This window comes from Crinia signifera, chromosome 5 (assembly GCF_055691185.1).
Source record: "Crinia signifera chromosome 5, ASM5569118v1, whole genome shotgun sequence".
NCBI classification, from domain to species: domain Eukaryota; kingdom Metazoa; phylum Chordata; class Amphibia; order Anura; family Myobatrachidae; genus Crinia; species Crinia signifera.
The window spans coordinates 58,484,710-58,508,788 of NC_139221.1; the positions used below are offsets into that span (position 1 = coordinate 58,484,710).

Here is a 24,079-nt window from a genome sequence, read left to right on the forward strand (position 1 = left end):
AGGACACTGCTGACCCAGGGTGGGCAGCGGGAATGTCCACAAAAACTGGGACGTTCCCGCGGTAAACGGGACAGTTGGGAGGTATGCAACGGTACCTGCCCTTCCCAGCATTCAGATTTAAAAAAAATGGCTAAGTGCCCATCAAACCCCTTCAGAGGCCTCAACCTTCAATGGGTACATTATCATACCTCCCAACATTGGCCAGATGTGAGAAGGGACACCATTTTGGGGGGGTGGCCTAGTGGCACAGGGAGTGGCCTATTCCCGTGCGGCCACTCCCCCATTTTTGACACTGTGGGGGCATGGCTAGCGGCTCTCTCTCCTCAGGCTGCAGAATATTCACAGGTGACATGGGGGACTCCCAACTGTCAAGCCCCCTCCACCGCTGGACACTGCCGGCCTGGGCGGAAAGCGGGAACGTCCCGAAAAAACAGGACGTTCTCATGAAAAAAGGGACAATTGGGAGGTATGCATTATGGCATTGTATGTAAACATCTCTCATGGTGGGATAGGGTCCATGTCGACAATGTCAACATTCGGGACAAAAAAATCTGAAAATCTAATGTCAACCTCTTGACTATCGACCTTCCCATTGTTGACAACCTTGTCGACCTTAGCCATGTCAACCTCAGCCCTGTCGACCTTCAGTGGTCGACCCAATGCATGTTGACCTAAATAGGGTCAACCCAATGAACCATGCCACACATGACACATTGTTCTACATAATTGGGTTATTCACACATGGGTGGTATTTAATAATTGCAGTTTTTTCGCCAGACAAAAAACACGAATTTACAAAAAAAAACATGATTTTTCCGAAAATTTGCCGTTCCACTTAGTTTTCGCCAATGCCAATTTTTTCACCTAAGCGAATCTAACTCACCTAGTGAAAAATCAGGAAACCCCTGCTGATCGCAAAGCTGCGTTTCCATGTACACAGATGGTGTAATAGTTCACAGCACTGAGGTCATGGGTTCAATTCCCACCATGGCTCTAATATGTATATTCTCCTTGTGCTTGCGTGGGTTTACTCCGGGTGCTCCGGTTTCCTCCCACAATCCAAAAATATACGGAAAGGTAAATTGGCTTCAAACAAAATTAACCCTAGAATGAATGTGTGTGCGTGTACATGTGGTAGAGAATATAGGGTGTTATTCTAGTTCACTCTTTCTGACAAAATCCTTCTCAGATGGACAAAACCATGTGCACTGCAGGTGGGGCAGATGTAACATGTGTAGAGAGAATTAGCTTTGGGTGAGTTATTTTGTTTCTGTGCTGGGTAAATACTGGCTGCATTCGTTTTACACTACAATATAGATCTTACTTTGAAGTAAGACCCCACCCAAATCTAATTCTCTCTGCACAAGTAACATCTGCCCCACCTGCAGTGCACATGGTTTTGTCCATCTAAAAAGGATTTTGTCAGAAAGAGTGAACTAGAATAACCCCCATACTTTGTAAGCTCCACTGGGGCAGAGACTAATGTGAATGTTCAAATATTATTTGTCAAGTGTTGTGGAATATGTGTGCGCTATATAAGAAACTTAATAAATAAATAAAATTAAATGTGCAGAGAGATTATGATGTTACTGTATATTGTTTCTTTGCAGGGTATATACTGACTGCTTTATTATTACACTGCAATTTAGATTTCAGCCAGATCTAACTCTCTCTGCACCGGATACATTTGCCCCACCTGCAGAGCAACATGTTTTGTCCATTTGCTAAAAAAATCATTTGTGATTTCTAACAACTTTTTAGTAATTGGAAGGTGAGTTTTAGTAAACATTTTAACCACAAAAGAATCAGCCCGACGTCCACTGCCCAGGGGCACCAGGGACAACCTTGGGCTTTAGCAGGCTAAGCCTGGGGGAATCCACACTCCCCATGAACCCCGTCCAAGGCTCACCATCCACTGTGTTCATGTTTCGTCTGGGGAACCTTGTATAAAAAGTGTCCCCTTGCTGTGGCATTACAACACTGGCTGTTCGAGTCTGGTGCTGGTTTGTCCCCCATATTTCCAAACCAGGACCCGTTCTAGAACCTGGTGCTGGTTTCAAAAATGCAGGTGGACCCCATGACCCCTCCGTATTTTTTTTTTTAGTTTTAGACTCTTTTTTGGGGGGCAGAAACATGCACAGATCTCATTGATTTGTGCCAGTCAGGACTTAGTCTATTTATTCATTTTTTGGTGATTTTTGGTGATGTTTAGATTGTGATTTGAAAAATCGCACCCTATTACATTTGTGATTTTGATGTTTTCTTTGAGAAAACATCTGGATGTGATTTGTAAAAGGGCAATTTTTACCGCAACTTGCACACACATGTGCGTTGTGATGTAATCGTGCGATTTTGGACTTTTTTTTAACTAAAAATCGCAAATTCTATTACATATCACCCCTGATTACAGTAACATGTAGTACTAGACAGAACAGTGTCTCCCAAACAAACTTTCACCCTTTTGTAAATGCTCCAATTATCTCCTTAGCTACAGAGTACTCTGAGCCCAGTTACTTAAATCAAGCAGGACTTTAAGACTGAATAAACTGAGGTGATCGAACCAACCCAACATCTTGTGAATATTTGCTACATATCAGAGAAAAAAAAAACAAATGAACCAAATAATCATTCAGGGCAAGCAGCAATAAACAGATCACTTCCCAATGAATATTTTCCATACCTCGCCAGAACATTCTTTTATCTGTTCTTGTAGACAGTCCACATGTTTTTCCAGAGACGTAATGGTGTCAATGCAAGCCCGGTATTTCTTCTTACAAAGTTCTAGAGCAGACTTAGATGTTTTGGCATAACTGCAGCTTTCTACTAGATTTTGTTCAAGCATTCTGATCTGTTGCTGCAACTGTTCCATGTCCAAATCTTTTGTTTTAATGGCTTCCTTTTGAGACTCAATCTAAAAGTGGGAAAATAGACCATACAGTTTATATTATATCAACAAATAAAGTTTTCGGGTTTTAGTTTCAAGTCAAAGACGGTAGAATATAAAACGGTCTTCCACATGACATAGATAAGCATTCTAGCTCCATGTACTGGCATAATTTAATAGGTATATGCATATATTATATATAATATTCATAGTGGAAGAAAGCATATTTTCAATAAGAATAAAGGCATTTGGAGCATCTAGTTCAGCATCACTCTGACAATATTCCTTGTAAACATTTTTGTGGTTTTGCAAGATTGATGCAGTTCAGTTTCTTTCCACTAGGTACCACTGAGACAGGCTGGGCTAAAGCTGACCATACCAATATACATGCGAGTTGGACACTTTTTATGCGATTGTGGTGATCAACTGCATAATGGCCCTTATTCTGATCGCTTCGCTTAGACCCGTGCACAGTCCAAAGCAAATGTACCAAACCCCGCCTAGCAAGTGCCAGCTCCGCACATTCGCAACCCGAATTCGGCCAGTCGGCATGCGAACGGATGTTTTATGCGAACAACCATTCAAATGCCTATGGGTACTTCCCCCATCATTCGATGGTCAGCGACCATCGAATGATGTGGAAAGCACTCGCCCATGCACGAGTGGTCTAGACCACTCATACATATGATCTAAGAAAATCAGGGATATGGGTGAGCAGTTGACATCCAGTTAAGTCAGCTGTCCACCGCCCACACGCACGTCATGGCCGCATTTCCATATGCACGCACTGCGTTTTCATGGGAGGACTAGATATAGGAGGACACATATCTGTAAACCTACATAGCCTATATGGAAAAAAAAGGACTGGTCCAAAATGTAAGAGGTCCTCTTAAAAGAAGGACTTTAACCAGCATGTTCATGTACATGATATACTGTACACAGGAACAAAACCTAGATCTACCGGCACGTCGCTTTGTCTAACATTATATATCCCACAGCAACCAGACTTTGTTTGCTGTGCACAGTATACTTGAATGATTAGCCAGTTTCTGAGTGAATACGATTGGCTATTGCACAAGCAGGGTCATCTTTCCCACTGGGCTCTGTGGGATATTGACCGGGGGCCTCACAAGCATAGAGGCCCCATAGCAGCCTTAGACAGATCAAATGAAAAATAAAATGATGCTTACGACAATCCCATTAGCGCTGGCCAGCATCTCTCCTCCTCCTGTTCTCCTCCCACAGTGGTCGCACTGAATGTCGAGCATGTCCTCATCATGCCTGATGTTATCAGTGATGAGCGCCGAGAGAGGTGAGGTTGTGTAGTAGAGGCCCCATTTCACTGCACTGCTTTGCCTTGGGGCCCATAATGTTTTTAGGCTGTGTCCACACATTGCATTTTAGCAGGATGCAGTTGAACAGGATCCTGTTTAGCAGGGTGCAGTTTTTTGTGTCTACACATTGCATTTTAGCAGGATGCAGTTGAACAGGATCCTGTTTAGCAGGGTGCAGTTTCTGGTGTCTACACATTGCGTTTTAGCAGGATGCAGTTTAACAGGATCATGTTTAGCAGGATGCAGTTTCCTGTGTCTACACATTGGGGATTATTCTGGTTCGCTCTTTCTTACAAATCCCTTCTTAGATGGAAAAAACCATGGGCACTGCAGGTGGGGCAGATGTAACTTGTGCAGAGAGAATTAGATATGGGTGGGGTTTTACTTCAAAGTGAGATCTATATTGCAGTATAAAAATAAAGCAGTCAGTATTTTCCCTGTACTCTTTGTACATGTTACATCTGCCCCCCCTGCAGTGCACATGGTTTTGTCCATCTAAGAAGGAATTTGTCAGGAGTGAACCAGAATAACCCCGTCTGTGTTTTAGCAGGATGCAACAGACTTGTGTATGTATCCTCTTGAGTAAGAATCCTGCTAAACAGATCCTGTTCGACTGCATACTGCTAACACGCAATGTGTAGATGCAGCCATAGATTTATGTGTGCGGGCTTCTTCCTGCCAAACAGGTCCCTTTAAAAGGTACCTGTCAAATCGCAATGTGTAGACACAGCCTTAAGATGGCCCTGTGCACATGCAATGTATTGGTACAGTAAATAACGCCTACGTAATAGCCTTATAGCCATTGATATAATTCTACGCATGCTACACACTATAAGTACCTTCTGTCTTGCTTCCTGGTAAGAGAGATCAGCATTTTCTAAATTTTGTTCTAGAGACAATATTTTATCTTTGTATTCTTGTGTCTTCAGTAGATCTGCTTGATGTGCGGAAGTCTCCGAGATCAGCTCCTTCTGTATCAGCGAAAGGTTCTGGTTCCAACGTTCTAGGTCAGTGGTATGAGAATGTTTTGCGTGATCCAGGTCATTCTGTAGTTTCTCTACGGTCATCACATAATTCTGTATCTAAAAAAACATTTTCCATTGCATCTTTTTTTTATATCAGAAATATATAAGTAGCAGTTAAAAAAGTGGTACTTATGTATTATCTGGGCTCCCATGTTAAATGCACCCCATTTTTTCATACCCCTACTATCCAACTACGCATGGAGTTGATTTTATATAGTGTGGCGAGCGTAGCGAGCCACCGTGCCCGAAGCGTGGCGAGCGCAGCGAGCCCCGCGAGGGGACGCGGTCTCATAAGAAAAACGGGAGCCCAGATATTACATAAGTACCAAAAAAGTATATTCTAACAACATTCCAATATAAATCCATCTGAAACGTTACCAGAAATATTACCCTTTATATGAAATGTTCTACTTCTAGTACAGGGCGCTATCACACATGTTATTTTGCCATCTGAATGAATTAATTACAATTACATTGATGGATAATACTGTACAATTCCTTTTATGAAGTTAAAGAACTGAGCAAGGTGCCAGCAAGCATTCGAGCAGAAAATGTGAATTAAGTGGAAAAGAACAGGATTCGGGGGACAGGCTGCAGGTGAAGAGGAACACAGAAATGTGAAGACTTTGCTTCATAATGTTACCAGTGTGGGTTAATGACAATGGGCCTGATTCAGATTCTGGTACAACTGAAGGCACAGGTTCAAAGTACTACTTGGCTGTACTTTGTGCAAGCACCATACCTGTAATACACATGTGCAGTAAAGGTCCTGCTCATCAAATGTACTATAGATGCAGACATCCACAGAACATCTGCATCTGTCTGGGGGGATGGGGTGGCGGTTTCACAAAACAGAGGCATGTCCCTTTGGTTTTGAGGGAGTGCTGAAGCCGCAGTCTCCTTTTTATCCTACAGGTTTCCTGGTCTTTTGGAAAGAGCTGCAACGGATTTCTGGAGTGACTTTCTGAGGTACTCTGCCGGTCGATGTGTTGCAAATGATCGGATGCTGCGTCTTTGGAGCAGCAATGCATCACACATGCATGTACTTACACCGGACACCTAACATTTCTTGGGAGCACAGCCAGGGCAGGATTAAGGGGGGAACAGGGGGTCAGTACCCTTGCCCCATCCCCCCTATCTAGGGGCCCTCTGTGGTCGGCATGTATTTAAAAAACATTTTTTTTTAAAGCTAAAAGTTTTCTGCATGGGTGTGGGGTAGTGCTGCAGCTTCACCTATCTGCCAATGTGATCATTATTAATGGTGCTGAGCATCGTGAGCCAAGGTATACTGACTGCACAAGTGTGCAGTGCATTACTGGGAGTTGAGTAAGTCCCATGAGACTAGGAGGTCAGTGGCTTAGAGACTCGTGTTCAGCTCTGATTGGTGGAGCTCACCACATGCTTCTAAGGCCCATGGAGGAAGGCAGCAGCAGTGGCCTCATCATGGGAATGTCGCCCCTCCCCCCTGCAGTTACCCATTGGCCCAGTTTATACTGCCTTTACTCTGTGTTTTGACAATGTAATATTGTCCTGTGTAGTTTGTGGCCAGTAATGACAAGTGGGAGGGTTCCCCCCTGTCTAAAGTGCCCCGGGCCCCCTGAAGGCTTAATCCGGCACTGAGCACAGCTGTTGCTCTCAAGGATGCAGCAGCAATGTGCCCTCCAACCAAAGGATTGTTAACATATCTGGATTATTATTGTAAATCCAAAATCCAAATCCAAAATATGTCTTTGTATTATTTTGAATGAAAACCGAAAAAGAGCAGTATTAAATGTTATTTTTTGCACACATTTCTTATGTTTGGAGCGGATTGGCGGGTGGCTATCACTTGTTAAGGTTTAATAAATTTGTCCCATAAACTGATATGCCAAGGCCTTGGTATTGGTATCTGCAAATTCACCAATTTAGACTTAATGCTGCATGAAAAATCTAACTCTCTCTCTCTGCACAGGTTACATCTGCCCCACCTGCAGTGCAGCATGGTTTTGTCCATTTGAGAAAAAAAGGTGCCTTGGGATCAGTTGTTATTTAGGCCCAAAGTGCGAAGAAACTAAAAAAAAAAGAGAGAGCATCCAAAATGCAATTTGTGCAAGTGCAAAACTAGATTATCTCTGCCTTCTTTTGTCACTCATACAGTATCTACTATACGCAGTATAGCTGCTACCTGCACATTATGGTTTGGTGTGACGGAACCCGTTTTGCTGCTGACCATGGCTAAATCCTGGCCATGTATTTGGACTGTGAATTTGTACTATGTTGCATTATCAGTTAGTCTAATTTCAGTCAGCAATATCTGAAACTCCATGGAGGCATCAGATTACCAGTGTGTCTCTTCTGCCCTGAGGTGAAAATGGCTGCTATAGATGAAGACTATACTAAGCCTAGGATCCCAGGTGTCCAGTGTCCACATGGAGATCTGTGACATACATGCATATATATATGCAAAATGAGAAAAGGAGGAATAAGTGGTCTCTTTCGTAGTCTAAAAATGCAGAAAAGAACTGACTGGAAACAACTGCAAAAATAGGAGCAGTAATGCACACAATAACTACCAGCATAGGCAGATACTGGTATCAAACAAGACCAAGGGTGTTTAATATGGAGCAGGGGAGAAAGTGAATGTGCATTTCATTAAAAAGAAAAGGAAGGATGAAGATCATGTGGAGAAGTTATGTTGCATAAATTACAACATGGACACAAGAGAGCAGACTATAAAGGCGGAGACGGAAGGACAAGAAAGAGAGGAACATTTCTGAGCATCATAATGTTAGAAAAAAGGACAGAGACATATTGTTTAGTTACTAATTTTTATTCTAAAAAGGGGCTGATTGCATATCACATCCTGCTTATTCTAAGCAGCTCAGCGCATTTTTTCCAGAATATTCAATTTGACTTGTAAAAATTGCCACAATTCCCTATGCAGGTCCCATGTTCATGAGAACATTTGCCAAGTTTAGTTCAGAATTACAGTACAAAGACATGAGGGAAAAAAATAGTTTTTCCTGCTTTACAAATTTATTAAAGGGTGAAAAACTTGCTGTGAATTTTGAAACTCATTGTATAGGATAAATTACGCTCAAGCCAATCAGCTCAAGCTGACAGTTTTCAAACACATGATAGTTAAGAGCTGATTGGCTGGAAGCACCATTTATCACATGCAAAAAGTTTTAATACTCATTTCGACAGTTGGTGTAATTTTTTTAATTCTGAAGATGAATCTTTTGAAACAAACAACATTTTGAAACAAACAACAGGTTTAAAAGTACATACTAAAGCAAAAATGCACTAAAAACCCCGTTATCTGGGTTTTTACTGCATTTTGGTATTAACTAATATCTGCATGCCGGCAAAAGCTGTCATTACCCCATAGAAGCCTATGGACGTGTTATCGCGAACCCCACCGCCCGGCACCATCCCCCAGTGCTTCGCACCAATGCTGCCCAGACCAGTGACCTCCTCCTCTCTAACCCCTTACTTCCACTTCCGGGTGCAGGAAGGAAGAGCTGGTGGAGTCCCTGGCCCTACAGCAGCAGCCCGGCACAGGAGGAGGGGGAAGGGACCCGCTGCCACATCGCCGGCTGCATCGCAAAGGGCAGCTCATTTCCATACCCATACTCAAAGACAGTCCCGGTAGCAGCCAGTGCATTGGACCATTAGTCAGGGCTGTGGAGTCGGAGTCGAGGAGTCGGAGTATTTTTCGAATACCTGGAGTCGGCAAACAATGCACCGACTCCGAAAATTATAATTAATGACTTCTCTACTGTAAGAATAAAGACCAATGCATGCAGTGCCTCACGTAACCGCAAAACGAACATGTTAAGTGACCGTGAAAAAGCATGCTTTTCATGTGCTTCACTATATGGCATGCAACGCACAATTCGGAGCACCAATACTTATAAATGTATTCTCCCTTGTAGTTTACAACTTATTTCCAATGTTCAATAAGGTTTTCAATACCTCGTTGGTAGAAATCACCTGGTGTAGACTCGAAAAATTAATTCAACCAAGCTCTCCCACCATACGCACAACATATTTTTACGCGGATGAAGATCTTGTTTCATGCGCGGGGTCGTTTGTTTACCTTGGCTAAGCCATTCCTTACGCTGGTTCATATTGATGTACAGGCACCATTTTTCGTTGCCAGTAACGATTCGGTAAAGAAATCGTTCATTGTGTCCATGAATTGAACGGTGACGAGCAAGCAAACCAGCAGAGATTGTGGCTCGTTGATTTTTGTTGTCGTCACAAAGCATGCGGAACTCATGCTCCACACTTCAGAACCTTTCCTATTGTTTTTGTTCCCAAAACAACCAAATAATGTGGTTTTTATCTTTGAACTGGTAAAGTTCCTGTTCCTGATGTTTATGCCTACTGCTACTATCCAGCCATTTAATTAATTAATAAAAAAAATTAATAAAACTTTGTTTTCATTGTGTTTGTCCTTTGCTTAAACTGTTCAATACAGTAGACTGTTGGCTTCCCAGCCTCTAGTTTCTGTAGTAATAATATGTATGTTGCCTTTCTTTCCTTCAAGGAATGTATCAAATAAATTCGCATATTAATACAGAGGAGTCGGAGTCGAGGAGCCGGCGTCAGAAGTACCAGGAGTCGGAGTCGGGGTCGGAGTCGGAACATTTATCTACCGACTCCACAGCCCTGCCATTAGTGGTGATGATCTAATCAGTGGTAGGGGATCTCTTACTTCCAAAGGACCCATGAGCAATGCACCATCTGCACTGGCGGTTGTTCCGTTGCTGCTCCTTTTTCCATGCAAAATTATAGTAGAAGCTAATAATAGGGCAGCAAGCAACCCAGCTCCCACTGTACATGCATGTTAGAGACTTTATCTCCGTATCCTGTTGCATACATTAGGTGCTACTTGCCTTTCTTCTTATTTCAGAAGTTACAAGGAAATACAGAGTACATAGATAGTAAAAATACATCTTTGTATATTATAGGGCTGTGCAGGGCTGCCATCAGGGAGGTGCTATGGGGACAACTGTCCCGGGCCAGCCGCTCTGACAGAGGGTAGGTCCCTGGCCACCAGCAAGCCTCTTCACTTATCAGTTTGCTGCCACTGGTTGTCTCTGGCTGCCTAACCCCCACCTCAACAGTGCCCTAATGCAGGGCCGTAACTAGGGGGGGGGGGGCTGGGGGGGTCACGCGCACTGGGCGCTGGAGGGGGGGGGCGCTGTCAGGTCCGGGGACAGCCAGCGGAGGTCCGGTGACAGGCAGGGTTCCGGGTAGCTGCAGCTTGACTCCGTCCGTCTCTACTCTCTCCTACTAGCGCGGCGGTGGGAAGCGCTGGTGATGACTTTGAAAAGACATGCAGGACGCTGATCGGCTTAATTCAGCCAATCAGCGTCATGCAAGTCTTTTCAAAGTCATCACCAGCGCTTCCCGCCGCCGCGTTAGTAGGAGAGACGGACGGAGTCAAGCTGCTGCTACAGTGGCTACACCAGTCCCCGGAACCCCGCTGCCTGTCCCCGGACCCCCGCTGGCTGCACACAGGAGTTATGTAAGTTGTCAGCGGGGAGGGGGGGGTCTCCGACACCAGGGTCAAGGCGGTCATTTGGTGTTCCCCCCCCGGGTCAGGGGAAGGGGGGGGCACCAAATGACTGCCTTGGCCCGGGCGCCGGAAACCCTAGTTTCGGCCCTGCCTAATGTCTGCTTCCATTCACACAGACAGTGCAGTGAGCAGCAGGACCCGGGAACCCCCAGAGAAAGCTCCCACCGTGCAATTGCAACATGATGAAATGATGTCACGCCATGTGCCAGACAACAAGGAACCGCCTGGAGTCGCCGCTCCGCCATACTGATTGAGGAGCACCCGGGAATCAGTCGGAGGGTTGCTGCCCATTTGCCCTGTCTGATAAATAAATAAATATATACTTTAGAGAGGTGGGGGGGCTACCTATTTTAGCTTAGTAAATATAGACCACAGATTTTAAGCTCCATTGGGGAAGAAACTGATGCGAATGGCTTAAATATGCTCTGTAAAATGCAGTGTAACATGTGCATGTTATAATCAACTGTTAGTAAATAGAACACAGCGATGATGAACCAGGTGTATGTTGCCTAAAGGTCCATACACACTGGGCGACTTTGAGCTGAAAACAGTTCAGTTTACATGCCTGAGCTGCTTACAGGTTGAAAGCCGCCCAGTGTGTACAGGGCAGCGGTGAGCGATGATGCACCCTCCCGCATTATCCCTGGCCCGGACGGCATTATCCCTGTGTGGTGGCGGCAGCGATCTATAAGAAGGCCGCGCCCCCCTAAACAAGTGGACGGTGTCAGTAATCACCGGGGCCCACCGGGGGATTCCCCGGTTCCCCGCCAGGCCAGTCCGACGCTGCTTAGATTTAGCATCTGCTACAAGGCAGGCACAAGGGCAGCACAATAGGATAGTGGTTACCTCCTGCATTATCCCTGGCCCGGACGCTTATCTGGTATTACCAGCAGATGGGCGAGGGGGTGGGTGGCTTTCCATTGCGTCTTGCTATGGAAAGTCATCCACCTCGAGTAAAATTGCTAAAATGGGCGAAAACCGCTCAGTGTGTATGCACTGAGCATTTTTTATCCCAGCGATCATCTCTCACCATACACGCTGGGGAAAAAACGCCCAGTGTGTATGGCCCTTTAGGGCTGTGTAGGGCTCCGCATATGTGTAGAAACACAATACAGAACCGTGTATTGTTCTGAGTACACGTTGTTACAACGACGCATCATGTCGATTATGTCTGTGCTTTAGTAACTGTTCCTCAGATCAGGAGATGCAGTCACTTTACTAAGGACCAATGTTGAGAAACTTCATTAAAGATTACAACTAAAAGCATTAAATAAGCTTTGTTTTTACTATTTACCAAGGCAATACATTAAGTAATTTTGTTGTAAAGATTATCTCATCACACTTTAAAATGTTCAGAGAATGTATATATGGCATTTGATCCTGCGTGTCTACTTGTAAAATCCAGAACATTCACAGATCTGGGAAGAGTAAAAGATCTCAAGTTTAATTCCTTAAATCACTCTGCCAACCTGTCAACTTCACTCACAAGTTGCTATTATTTAACTTGATGAATGGGAAGCCTGCATAATGGAAAATTGTACAGATGACGGAACAATTATTTTTTCCCCCCAGTAAATGGCTTAAATTGTGTACGCTGGAACTTTCTGCTTGAAGCAATGGTTACAAGCTTCAATTTTCAAAATACTATCGTTGTTGTTGATTAAGCTTTAGCAACACTTTCAAATATTGTTAAAAAAAAAAAAACTACAAAGGCGACTAAACACTATTATTTTATGCGTCCCAATGGAAGGACTGGCTAGAACATCTTATATGGGGGAGAATCCCGCTAATTCTGGACAGTTACAGTCCTGCACCCTCCCACATTTACTACCACTCAAAGTTGGTACAATGTTACATGGTGTAACCAGGGTAGCCGAGGGGGGGTGGGGGGTTGGGTGGGTACTAATTACCCGGGCCCGGGCTTGCTGGAGGGGCCCAGCAGGGGCCCTGGTCCGACCCCTCCCTTCCCCCTCCATCCCTCCTGGGCAGCAACAGCAGACAGACTTCTACAGCATGTGCTGTGCTGACAGCAGGCTCAGCATGAGCTTCTCACTGACAGCGTGAGAGCTCATGCTGAGCCTGCTGTGAGCACAGCACATGCTGTAGGCGTGTGCTGCTGAGTTTAGAGTTTTTTTTCACCCCCCCCTCTAAACATGTTGGGGGCATGGCCTAAGCGAAGGAGGTGGCCACATCTCCCACACTTAGATCACGCCCCCACAATTTTACCGGGGCCCGGCATACCTCTCGGCTGCCCTGGGTGTAACCATACAGCAAGCCATATCCACGACGCCAGAAGACTTATCCTAAGCATGCTTGCCTATTTTTTTTTCTCCTTATGGAGAGGAGGAACTGCTGGGAACTTCATGCATAACTCATGTTACCACTGTGTTTAGAAAACAAGTCTAATGACAAGGACACCACATTATCTGCTAAAAAAAAATATGTTTAAGTGTTTTTTTTTAGCAATTAAAAGGCAAAATAAAGATGAACAATTATTATACATTGAAAATGTTGAAGATGTACATTTGATAAACAAACTCCTGGTGGACAATTTCTATAAAAGGTCCCAATTATACCCCTTTTAAACCAAAAATCAGACCCAGCATTTGGAACACGGATGCAAGCCAGGTCAGATCCAGGATTTGCACTGTTTACACTGCGGTGCCTACCCGCAGTGTAGACAGAGGCAGCGCTCGGAGATGACATCATCTCCAAGCGCCGGGACCGTGGGAGGCAGCGCTCGGAGATGACATCATCTCCAAGCGCCGGGACCGTGATCACCCCCACCGGTACCAACGATCACCACGCTGGGGGCAAGCCCAGCACCAAGGTAAGTTGCTGGGCTGCCCCCAGCACCCGTGCACCCCACCAGCCCCCAGCCGAATGGATACCGCACACAGGCATCCATTCACCTCCTCCCTGCCTCCGATGCTGTCTACAGAGTACAGCAGCCAGCAGCAGAGGCTGTGTGCGCCCCCCGCCCAACCTCCATGTTGACTGCAGGACACTGAGGTCCAGAGGTTGGGCTTCACCATTGATGGAAATGGCAGCTGGGTCGGATGACCCGGTGTACCCGTTTACACTGCCCACTACCCAGGTCCTAACCTACCTGGGTAGAAGTCCTGTGTAAATGGACACAGGCTTAACTCATTTACACCGCCGCTGACCCGGGTCTGACCCGCCACTGACCCAGGTTTTTGAGACAGAGCAAAAGGGGTTTAATTTACTTTCAAAGTTTTAAATAACGATTTTTCTTTGTCAATAGACTTTTAGTTTTTTGGAGGTGTGAAAAAGTTTCAGTCACATATATTGATATGTTTCTTGTTTCCCAATTACCTGGCCAAGATGAATCTCCTGCTCATGTAAGAGCTGTTGCTTTGCTTTTTCCACTTGATTGAGGCGATCTTCCTGCTCACTGCATTTGTCCCACATTTCCCGAGCTTCAGTTTGGAGACTTTTTATCTTCTGCTGGAGTCTTGAGACTTCTCCCTCTTGGAGACTCAACTAATAGTAAGACAAAGACAAAGAGATTGCAAGCTGTGAAAAGCTACATCTGTATACAGTACATCTTTGCTGCAATCAGGCCAAACAGCACCTCTGGGCACACCAGGTCGCGTGAGACTCTGCTAGCTTTAGCAACCTTTTTTGCATAAATTCGCTGTATATAAAGCACAACAGAAATGCATCATAGTACTCATAGGTGCCGATTTATGTTTTTGCTGGTGGGTGCTCAAGCCAAAAATATAGAGGAGTGGCTTCATGGAGAAGGGGTGTGGCCACGAAATAATACCAATTAATATTATGGAGCACAGTTGTCTCCAATATTCAAATTATGGCAACAGAGTTCCACATACATAAATGCCCCCACAGTACAGGTACATAAATTTCCCCCACAGTGCAGGTACTCCGCGGACAGAATACACTCTTCCCGGCATACTGTTTCCCAGGTGGCGGGTCCGCAAATTAGCAAGTTAATATGGTGGCCCAGCAGGGAGACTTGGGCTCGTGAGTGCTCATCAATTTCCGTGGGTGCTCGGGCCCTTGAGCACCCACGGAATCGGCACCTATGATAGTACTTAGTATGCAGATTCAGAGACTCAGTCGCACAAATCAATGATTAAGCACAGTCTCCTGGTGTGTCCTAGATGCAACTAAGATTTCGTCAAAAAAGCCATCCAATGCTAGAGGAGCCTGTCAGTAGGGCAATCTTAAGGGGATTGTGGGCCCTAGGCAAAGCAATGCACTGGGGCCCCTAATTAAGTAAAAAAAAAAATCACAACTTCCTGCGGTGGCTTTCCACATTAGTATGCTTATAGCATTAACTGTTTGGCTGCAGGCCAGTAGAGAATGTTTTCCAGCAACTCTGATTTTGTGTAATTCACAAACAAAGCAGCCAGGGAGCAATCTCGGCTAGCTTCACAAGAAACTCCGGAGGCACCAGCAAACCCCTGCTCGAAAATTCCTAGAATTGTGGGGCCCTAGGGCAACTGCCCAGTAAGCCCATGCGTTGTATTTCAGAGGGGCAGATGTACTTAGCCATGGCGATTGAAAATGTGTACAGCAGTCTTGAGCCCGCACCAACTGAGCTGAATTGTATGCTGGCACGATCCCACAATCCAAGTTCTCGGATCTGCAAGACATTGGAGCAAGCCATGGAGTCTGAGCCAGCATCATAAGAATCTATTTGTGCTGGTGGCCAGGCAAGTAAAGGTGGGTTACCAGGCAGCTAGAAACCCCACCCCCATTCATTTTTTTCTATGTTTATGGAACTATTAAAAAAAATATAATTATAAATTATGATTTCTGTAGGTCATTTTTTTGCTGATTATCATTCAAGAATTGTTTTAGAATTTAATTTTCATACTTGCACCTTTTCAAAAACATATATTTATACTACCCACCGATTAAAACTGAAATACTGTAAGTGAAAATTAAAGTGTAGGTAAGACGCAATTTAGAGGGCATAAAACAAGGGAATTATAACATCCCCCCTTCTTCATCGCATGACATTAAGGCTGGCCAGTGCTTTAAAGTATTAAGAAGAGCTAACTTTAGGAAACGATTACTTCAAATGTGAAATTTACTGGTTGTATAAATTAGGTGTCTTGGGTCCCCATGATATAAACCATGAATGTAATTGGTACGCCTGCAAATAAAATCTTCTTTTTTAGTATTCTAGTAATTCTGAGTAATGGTATATAGAATAGACTCAGGATGCTTTCAGCGGAACCTTTGAGAATGGTCAGAGCTCTTTTGTTTTTGAACATTTGGAATTCACATAATAAATTTGGAGCTGAAATTTCTAGGGACAGCTGTACATGGGATTATCTTCTACGTATTAGCAGTTGCGGCACAGACATCTTGTTATCTTTATGTGCATAAAATTTTATATATTTAGTTTTTACTATCATCATTGTTATGTTATTATTGTACCCTCTATATTCAGTCTCACATAATATGAATTTTTAAATGATATGAGTTAATTATTATAAATTAAGCAATTAAGCAAATTGATACTTCCTGTTTGGTTGGGTATATAAAGCCACCAGCCGCACTACCCTCACAATTAAAGCAGCTGCTATTGGATTTCTCCACATATCAAGCACTCAAATAGTAACATTGGTTACTTAGGTTGTGCATAAACAGGACGCATAAATACTAGGATGGCCAATCCTGGGACCGTAATTTCAATCCCGTGATTGGAGTTTCCAATCCCGAGTTTTCGGGATTAGACTGCGCATGTGCAGTCTAATGCGGGCACACTCGCTCAGACGCTGCCCGGCAGTTCCCAGCTCCGCGCAGCGTGACGGTCAGAGGTCTAACAGTCGATCCGCCCACCTGCCCATAGCCTTGCTCCCTGGCCCTGCTCCAGCCATCTACCTTCCCACCAGCCAGACACACCTCCGCAACGCTCCCCTCCTGGCTCCGCCAGCCTCACAGCCGCCCGCCAGCACTGCTCCCGGCCGCAGGTAAACATGCGGGGTGGCCAAGGCATTTTTTTTTTAGGAAAGCCAATCCTGGGATCCTGGGAATCCCAGGATTGAGCATTTTTCAATCCCGATTTCCGGGATTGAAAAAATGCACTGGGACTGCCTTCCCTACTGAGTACTAATACCCTGAAGAGTACTAATACCATGACACAAAAAGAAGTTAGGCTTCTGTATGTTTATTTATACTTGTTGCTTTGGTAATTCATTGCCTAATGCCTCCCAATAATTCCTTATTTTCTTAAATCTATTCAATTTCATTTATCGTAAAGTATTTCTAATTACAAGAGATTACATAGTTTACCAATGCCTTTGACTGAATTAATTTGTAACAACAATTTCCTCTGTAATAAAAAGTTAAATGAAGAAGTTATCTCTCATTGGAAAAAGTGTTATTGATTCCTAATCTCACAAGGAGTTTGGGGACAAAACATTACTGCCCACATCAATCTCTATTCACCGTGCTGCACACAGAACGCAAACATAAGTTAAATTAGGGATTGTTGTCCATGTACACAGACATTTAATTTATAAAGCAACGATCCTTTCTACTCAGGGTTTCTGAAGTGACTCCAAGGGTGTTTCAAATGTTGTGAAGGCCCCCAGCTGGGTATCTAAATGAATAGGTGTCTATCAAAGCAATTGCACTGTTGCTCCAATCGGACGTCCATTAGAGGTTGCAGACAATTTTTTCTCACAGCCTACGGAGGTGTGTTTTAAAACAGTCTGGTTCCCAAACTAGGACTTTATACATGAAAACAAGATCTTAAGAATTTTTTTTTTAGGGTAAAAAACGTTTTTTTCAGGCAGAATAAATAGTAATGGGAGCCTAAGGAGTATATTCAATGCAGGCCAATATTTCCAATACTCAGAAATATCAACCAGGACCTATTCAATCGGGGCCGTTCTTGGGACTCGCCACTGCCGATATGTCTCTTTGAAAAGCCGAAACTACATTTAAGGAAATGGGCGCAAAACTTGAGAATTAGAAGCCGTTCCCGCAGAAAAAGGCGTGGATTCACCGATCCACATCTTTTCCGACTTTCGCAATGTTTCCAAATGTCAGGAAAAAAAAGAACATTGAACAGATCGAATGCGAATTCAATCTATTCTATGATTGTATACCCCCCTAAATGATAAAACAATTGAATATCTCTGTTGGATACTGATTTGTACAGATGCAAAACAGGAGGGGAGGAGGCAGCACAACTGAATCACGCCCTTTGATGAAATCAGTAGCACCGGTCCAAAACTGGACCGGTGCTACTGTGCTAGGGTTTTGCCTATTGTTTTTATGTACAGTATAAGGCACTGTTTGCTTAATTTGGCCATCATAGAACCCTAACGGTAGGGTTCACGGTATCTTCAGGAATAATGAGTAACACATGTAGATATATTGCTTTAATCAATTAATACACTTGTGCTCCAATTAAATTATCTATAAAACAGTTAGGGTTCCAAGAGGAACAGGTTTGAGAATCACTGCTGTAGGGAACAGAAAGTAAAAGCATATTTACTTACATTACAAAGAATAGCTTATTTTTTTGTGGGGGTAAAAGGATATATTATATAATTGCTTCTGATTGATAAAAGTCTTTGGGCAGGATGCACTGTCATTAAAAACACGGTCAAGTTTGCACATTCTTAATACGCAATATTTTGTGCAGTCCATGGGCACTGCAGTTCCTATAGAAAGCTATGGGGCTGCCACGTGCTCCTACGCACCAAGCTCTGGAGAGCAAATCTTTATGGAGCTTGCATCTGATAGGCCATGCAATATATATAGATGATGTTTCATATGGAAACCTATAACTTTCTTTCTGCAGAGTTTCCTTGAGAGGGATCCAAGAGGCCTCCTCCGTGCTGAGCAACGTGCTGAGCACAGACCGCTCAGCACATCATGCAGCACTATTGATGCACCTTGCAATGCTGTGCGCTCAGCGATCGTGTTGAGCAGGGTTTTGCCTATTGTTTTTAGGCAAAACCCCATGATCTAGCAGGAAAGTCGTGCAAGCACTGTCTTTCCCAGCGGGCGATAGCGATGCATGGGACCATGCATCGCTTAGAAATGGGAATGAAGTCACCCCATGTGACACCCCTCTACTAGTGTTCATTCCAGCACCCGCTATCTTTGAAAACCCATGCAGTTCCTCTTCCCTGCCTGTGGTGTCGCTGTCTGCTGTAGTGCTTCTAGCACAGTGTGGTCTGTATATCAGCACTGATATGCAAACCAGACCTGTGCTAGAAACACAACAGCAGACAGCGACACCCCAGGCAGGAAACAGGAACTGCATGGGTTTTCAAAGATAGCGGGTGCTGGAATGAACACTACCTCTACCACTGGTAGTGCTGTCCCTTGCATTAATTCTTAGTGCAAATGGTGTTACTAAACACCGGTATGCATGCAATGAGGGGCAGGCTGTATTAAACTGAAAATGAGATACATAATAAATCATAGGCTTTAAGAGGCTTACATTCCCACACAGCTAGAATTTAATATTTAAAGGTAAAATGATATATAAAATGAATGTATAGTCCTTGAATTTCACAAAAGGGTTGTATTCAGCTAGAACACTGCATACTGTTTGTCTTATATTCCAGACATTTTCTTAATGCAAAGTACTGTACCTGATGTTATGAGGCTACAGACAAAAATCCAGATTGTATAATTTTCATTAATATAATAGAAGATTTCCAATAATAAGCATTGCCGTCCCATTGTGACAGCACATATTCATCATTTCGATTGTAACTATGCAACAAGGTCAGACTCTGCCTCTCACTGAATTAAGCCTGCTGACTTATGTATACCCCAACTTCCTGCTTTGAATGGAAAATTGTTTATTGTCGTACACAGTGTGATGGGTAATAGACGGGTCAACAATGACTGAAAGCATTCTGCAAATTATGAAACCTTTAATTCCCACATCTTGAGCATTTCTCAGTGCAGAATGGCGCTGAACAAGAATTAAATGGTAGGAAAGAAGCTGAACATTTCCATCTTACCAACAGCTCTGGATACTGAAGAATGATCTGCTAACAGACATTTCAGTCTAAACTCTCAAAGTACTTACTTCTTCTTGAGAGCCAAAATATTTCTCCTGTGATGTTTTCAAGTCTGTTTTAAGTTGTAAAATGATTTGATCTCTGTTATTAACCTAAAAAAAAAAAAAAAAAGAAAATAGCAAAATTAAATACAGATGGACAATGAGTGAGAGTTAAGACACCGGAATGAATAACTAACTTCATTCAAAACTAACTTGAGCAAGACAAGGCATTGTGCTCACAACCTTTACGTGTCATTTCTTTCTCTCGCTGGTTCCTTTCAACATATGTTTCCTTAGCTTTCCTAGAAAAAAGACCTTTACCAGGTTCTATGTCGTCTGCAGATATGCCTTTATATAAAAGTGCCGCCGGATCGAAACCAGTCAAATTTAACCCCTACCTGGAGTATCATAATCAGATCTTTGATCGACACAATACAGAAATGTACAGATGTTAAAAAAGACCCCTTAGAAAATAATGATATATATTTTATCATAAAAGCCTACAGATATACTACAAGAAGCTCTTAAACCAAAGTTTTCTATTCTTGCACTTACATATCCCTAGTTTAATCACTAATAACGCCCCCACTTACAGAAAAAGTCAGTCACACTGGTTGACATTGAGGGATGTTTATAAACCAAAACTGCTGCACAGGAAACAGGAAGTAACACACAGTAACCAATCACAAATCGAACTTCATTTTTTCCGTAGGAAACTAAGGTATACATAAAAAATTTCTGTGTTTGCCAGACGTGTGTCATGTCGTTCGAAAGGGCTGTATTTTCAAAGCAGCAATCATTTACAATGCAATGCCAACTTAGTTTTGTCATGTAAATGATTGCCGCTTTAAAAATATGGCGGACATCCCCCAAATACAACAAACTCGGACTCTTACATATACCTCATGACATTTTCTTGGTTAATATACATTAAGAATATTTTTGCATTTACCTGTAATTCAGTTTTACTACATATCCTGCAATGTATGCCAGACCACATTAACAAGACCATAAATGTACAATGCCAAGTCTAGTGGACCAAGACCAGGACTTTGAGTGAGTCTGGACGTATTTTAAAGCAGCCATGATTTACACAGAAAAAACAGGCTGATTTTGCTGTCAGGAAGACTGTTGCTCAGTGTTGCTGTTTAAATTGTCATTTTCTCTTTATTCAAAAATTGTCTACATTGAATGTTGAACGATGTTAATGTTCTTATTTTAAAGTGGCTCACCATTGGATCTGCTACAAGCGCTAGGGCTGCCATTGGATTCATCTTCCACGGCATCCCCAAGGATGCATTGCGCAGGTGTGCTGCTTTCATCACCGGCGCCCACAATCCATCATTTGGACCGGGGATGCCGCTGAAGATTAATCCGATGGTTCCTTTGGATACCGTGGATATCGAGGGACCACCAGGGTACCAGGTGAGTATTTAAAAAATATATATATCCTGAAATCCGGAATAACCCCTTGTCCAAAATGCTTGTGGTTCCGAGCCTTTCAGATAAGGAATACTCAACCTGTATTACACAACAATACATCCCTTTCACACTGAGCGACAGTCTTCTTGACCATGTATGAGAATCTGGTTGCACTGAACAGTAGAGTCACAGCACAAGGCAACATAACAAGCAGATGTTCATAGCTGCAGCAGGTAGATGCCTTTCAATATGGTTTGACTTTTTACATCAGGCTATGACATGAAAAAACATAATGACTTAAATTAATTTTAAAAGTAATGACGCATACTATACTTGCTTGTCATTTGTGAAGAGTAGAGGTTACAATAAAGCAAATGACATGCCTTGTTATAGTCTCTAAACATATAATTGACAAGAGACTCTAAGGAGGAAGGAGCTAAATGTACTGTAACACACGCACACACACACCTCTTGTTGTACAGTTTTATGTCTCTCTGTGACAACTGCCAGTTTTAGTTCCAGCCTCTTCCTCTCTTCACTCATCTTGGAAACGTCCTGGGACTGCTGCATGATTCGCTCTGTCAGCTGAATATTTTCTTCCTTAAGTTTATGTAAAAGTTTCTCCCGGTGGAGCAGCTGGATGTAAAACAGATAGAGGCAAGGTTCATTTCAAATATTGCTGTCCCATCTTCCTATTATGTTCCCTAAAGTGGAGTTTAATCCTCTGCTGGAATTGCATCTAATTCGAGCACAAAGCTGTTGGTCTCTTGAATATTCACAAAATGTATTCGCAAACTCTCCAACAGACTTGAAATAAATAGAATTCTCTGCAGCTGCTCGCTTGGATCATGGATGTAAGCAGCTAGTAAAAAGGGGGAATATTTATTTTGGGTTTATTTGTGAATAGTGTCATTACCATTTATAGCTGTCTATCTTCCGTCCCACGTAGGCCTCAAGCCTACCAGATCAGCAGCTCGCTCTGTAACCTGTTTCAATACTGTACAGTAACTGGCATCAATGCTGCAAGATGGCATCACTGGGCCCTTGGCCAGCCCAGCCATCATCATAGAAAACAGACCTTGGGTACAGGAAGCGGAGCAACAGAAACATCCCAAAGACAGGTCAGGCAGTACTCCAGGCCATTCCTGAGGCTCTGAAAGCCTAATACAGCTGGGTTAACGAAGATGCTGTTTCCTCAATTTTATATTCTGGGAGAGGGCACCAGATACACACTCCTAATTATGCCCAAGTCCAGGGTTGCCTACCCTCCCAAAATGTCTGGAAGGCTCCCAAAAATCAGGTCCGCCTCCCGGTCCCCAGGAACATTGGGCAAGTCCCCTGCATTGCCACCAGTTGCGCACCAGCACCCTCCACGGGGGGTCCATGGGGATCAAGTGACGTGAATCAAATCATTGTAGCCCCGCCTCTGCTGTGCAAGTCCTCTGTTACCAGAATTGCACGGAGCATGGCCATGACAACGCAATCGTAGTGACCATGCCACCAAACAGAGGTGTTCTCCATAAGGCCTGCCCCCATCACGCCTGTTGTATGATACTCCACGGTGGTCCCGCCCCCCGCTGCTTGGAACTGGCAAGCAAGGGTAGCAAATAGATGTATATTTTATGTGTGCAGGGTATATACTGGCTGCTTTTGCTTGTGGCCCACAAATGTTAGACCAAGTTATTGTTACAGTGCAATTTAGATTTAATTTTGAACATGCACCACCCAAATCTAATCATGGTACACACTAGACGATTCCCGTGGCCACAGATATCGTTAACTATATCAGCGGTGCCATGACAGAAAGATATTGACCATACACACGGGCTGATATCGTTCACGTCACCCACCCCCATCTCAAACATGCAGTCGCTGGCGTTATTGTCAGATTGAGCTGCATATACAAATGATGGAGGGTCGTTAATGTCTTGCAAACATGCACATCATTAACTATATTGACTATACACCATCTATTTCTTTTGTATGCCAGTTTAAAGAGTGTTACAATTGGCTAGCCAACCCAGACCCAGAATGGGATACTAAATTTCCATTTGACTTTCTGTACATTCCAACTGAAATATTGGAATTTAAATAATAAAAACAAAGGATTGTGGCATGCAAAACACTTGAAATCCCTCCATAGAGGTGAGGAGCAGGTTAGGGTGCCCAGAAACTACTCCAATTTGGGCCAAATTCGCTTGATCTGGACGGATAGGCATAAGAAACCGGCCTAAAACTGAGGTGTTTGACGTCCCCCTCGGGTTCAATGCACGGTCCCGTGTGCATTAAATCTTATCCAGAGGTCGGACCTGCTGCTCATCAGATCTCCAACTCGGACCCCCTCCCGGTGATAGGGGTCACATGGAATACATTGAGGATCAATGGGGGTCGGATGGCCATACACTGATAGATTGCAATAGTGTTTGGCCATCTTAAGCCTTATGTTCTACAGGATAGACCTTGTAACAATGCTGTTACTGTGTTTAGCAGACTTATAGCCGCTCCTGTAATCATATATGAAACTACACATTGTACCATGGCTCAGATGTAATAATAATAAAAAAAGTAAGTTAGAACACAGCAGCCCTCCGCGTTAGAATGAAGACTTTTTTTTTTTCAAACAGTTATGTCCACATTATTCTAAACAGAAAAATATGTATTTTTGGCTGTTTGGAAACAGAAGGGGAAAAAAAATGTTCTTTAGATTTGGCACACACCATGGAGACACTACAAAAAGGTAACACAAACCATAAACAAGCACAACAGGAACCCTAATTACAGATGTATATTTTAGGTACTTACACTGCCAAG

The 24,079-nt window shown here is 43.5% G+C and overlaps 1 protein-coding gene across 2 annotated transcripts in view; it reads right to left on the minus strand.

Moving 5' to 3' along the window:
- The window catches only part of LOC146080243 (uncharacterized), a 332,057-nt gene that overhangs the window by 271,163 nt on the left and 36,815 nt on the right, over positions 1-24,079 (minus strand). For both annotated transcript variants that reach the window (XM_083187285.1, XM_083187284.1), the window contains exons 5-9: positions 21,737-21,904; positions 19,874-19,957; positions 14,149-14,316; positions 5,058-5,300; positions 2,681-2,911 (exon numbers count right to left, since the gene is read on the minus strand). In XM_083187285.1, the coding sequence (XP_083043411.1) occupies positions 2,681-2,911; positions 5,058-5,300; positions 14,149-14,316; positions 19,874-19,957; positions 21,737-21,904 (894 nt within the window). The remainder of the gene's footprint in view (positions 1-2,680; positions 2,912-5,057; positions 5,301-14,148; positions 14,317-19,873; positions 19,958-21,736; positions 21,905-24,079) is intronic.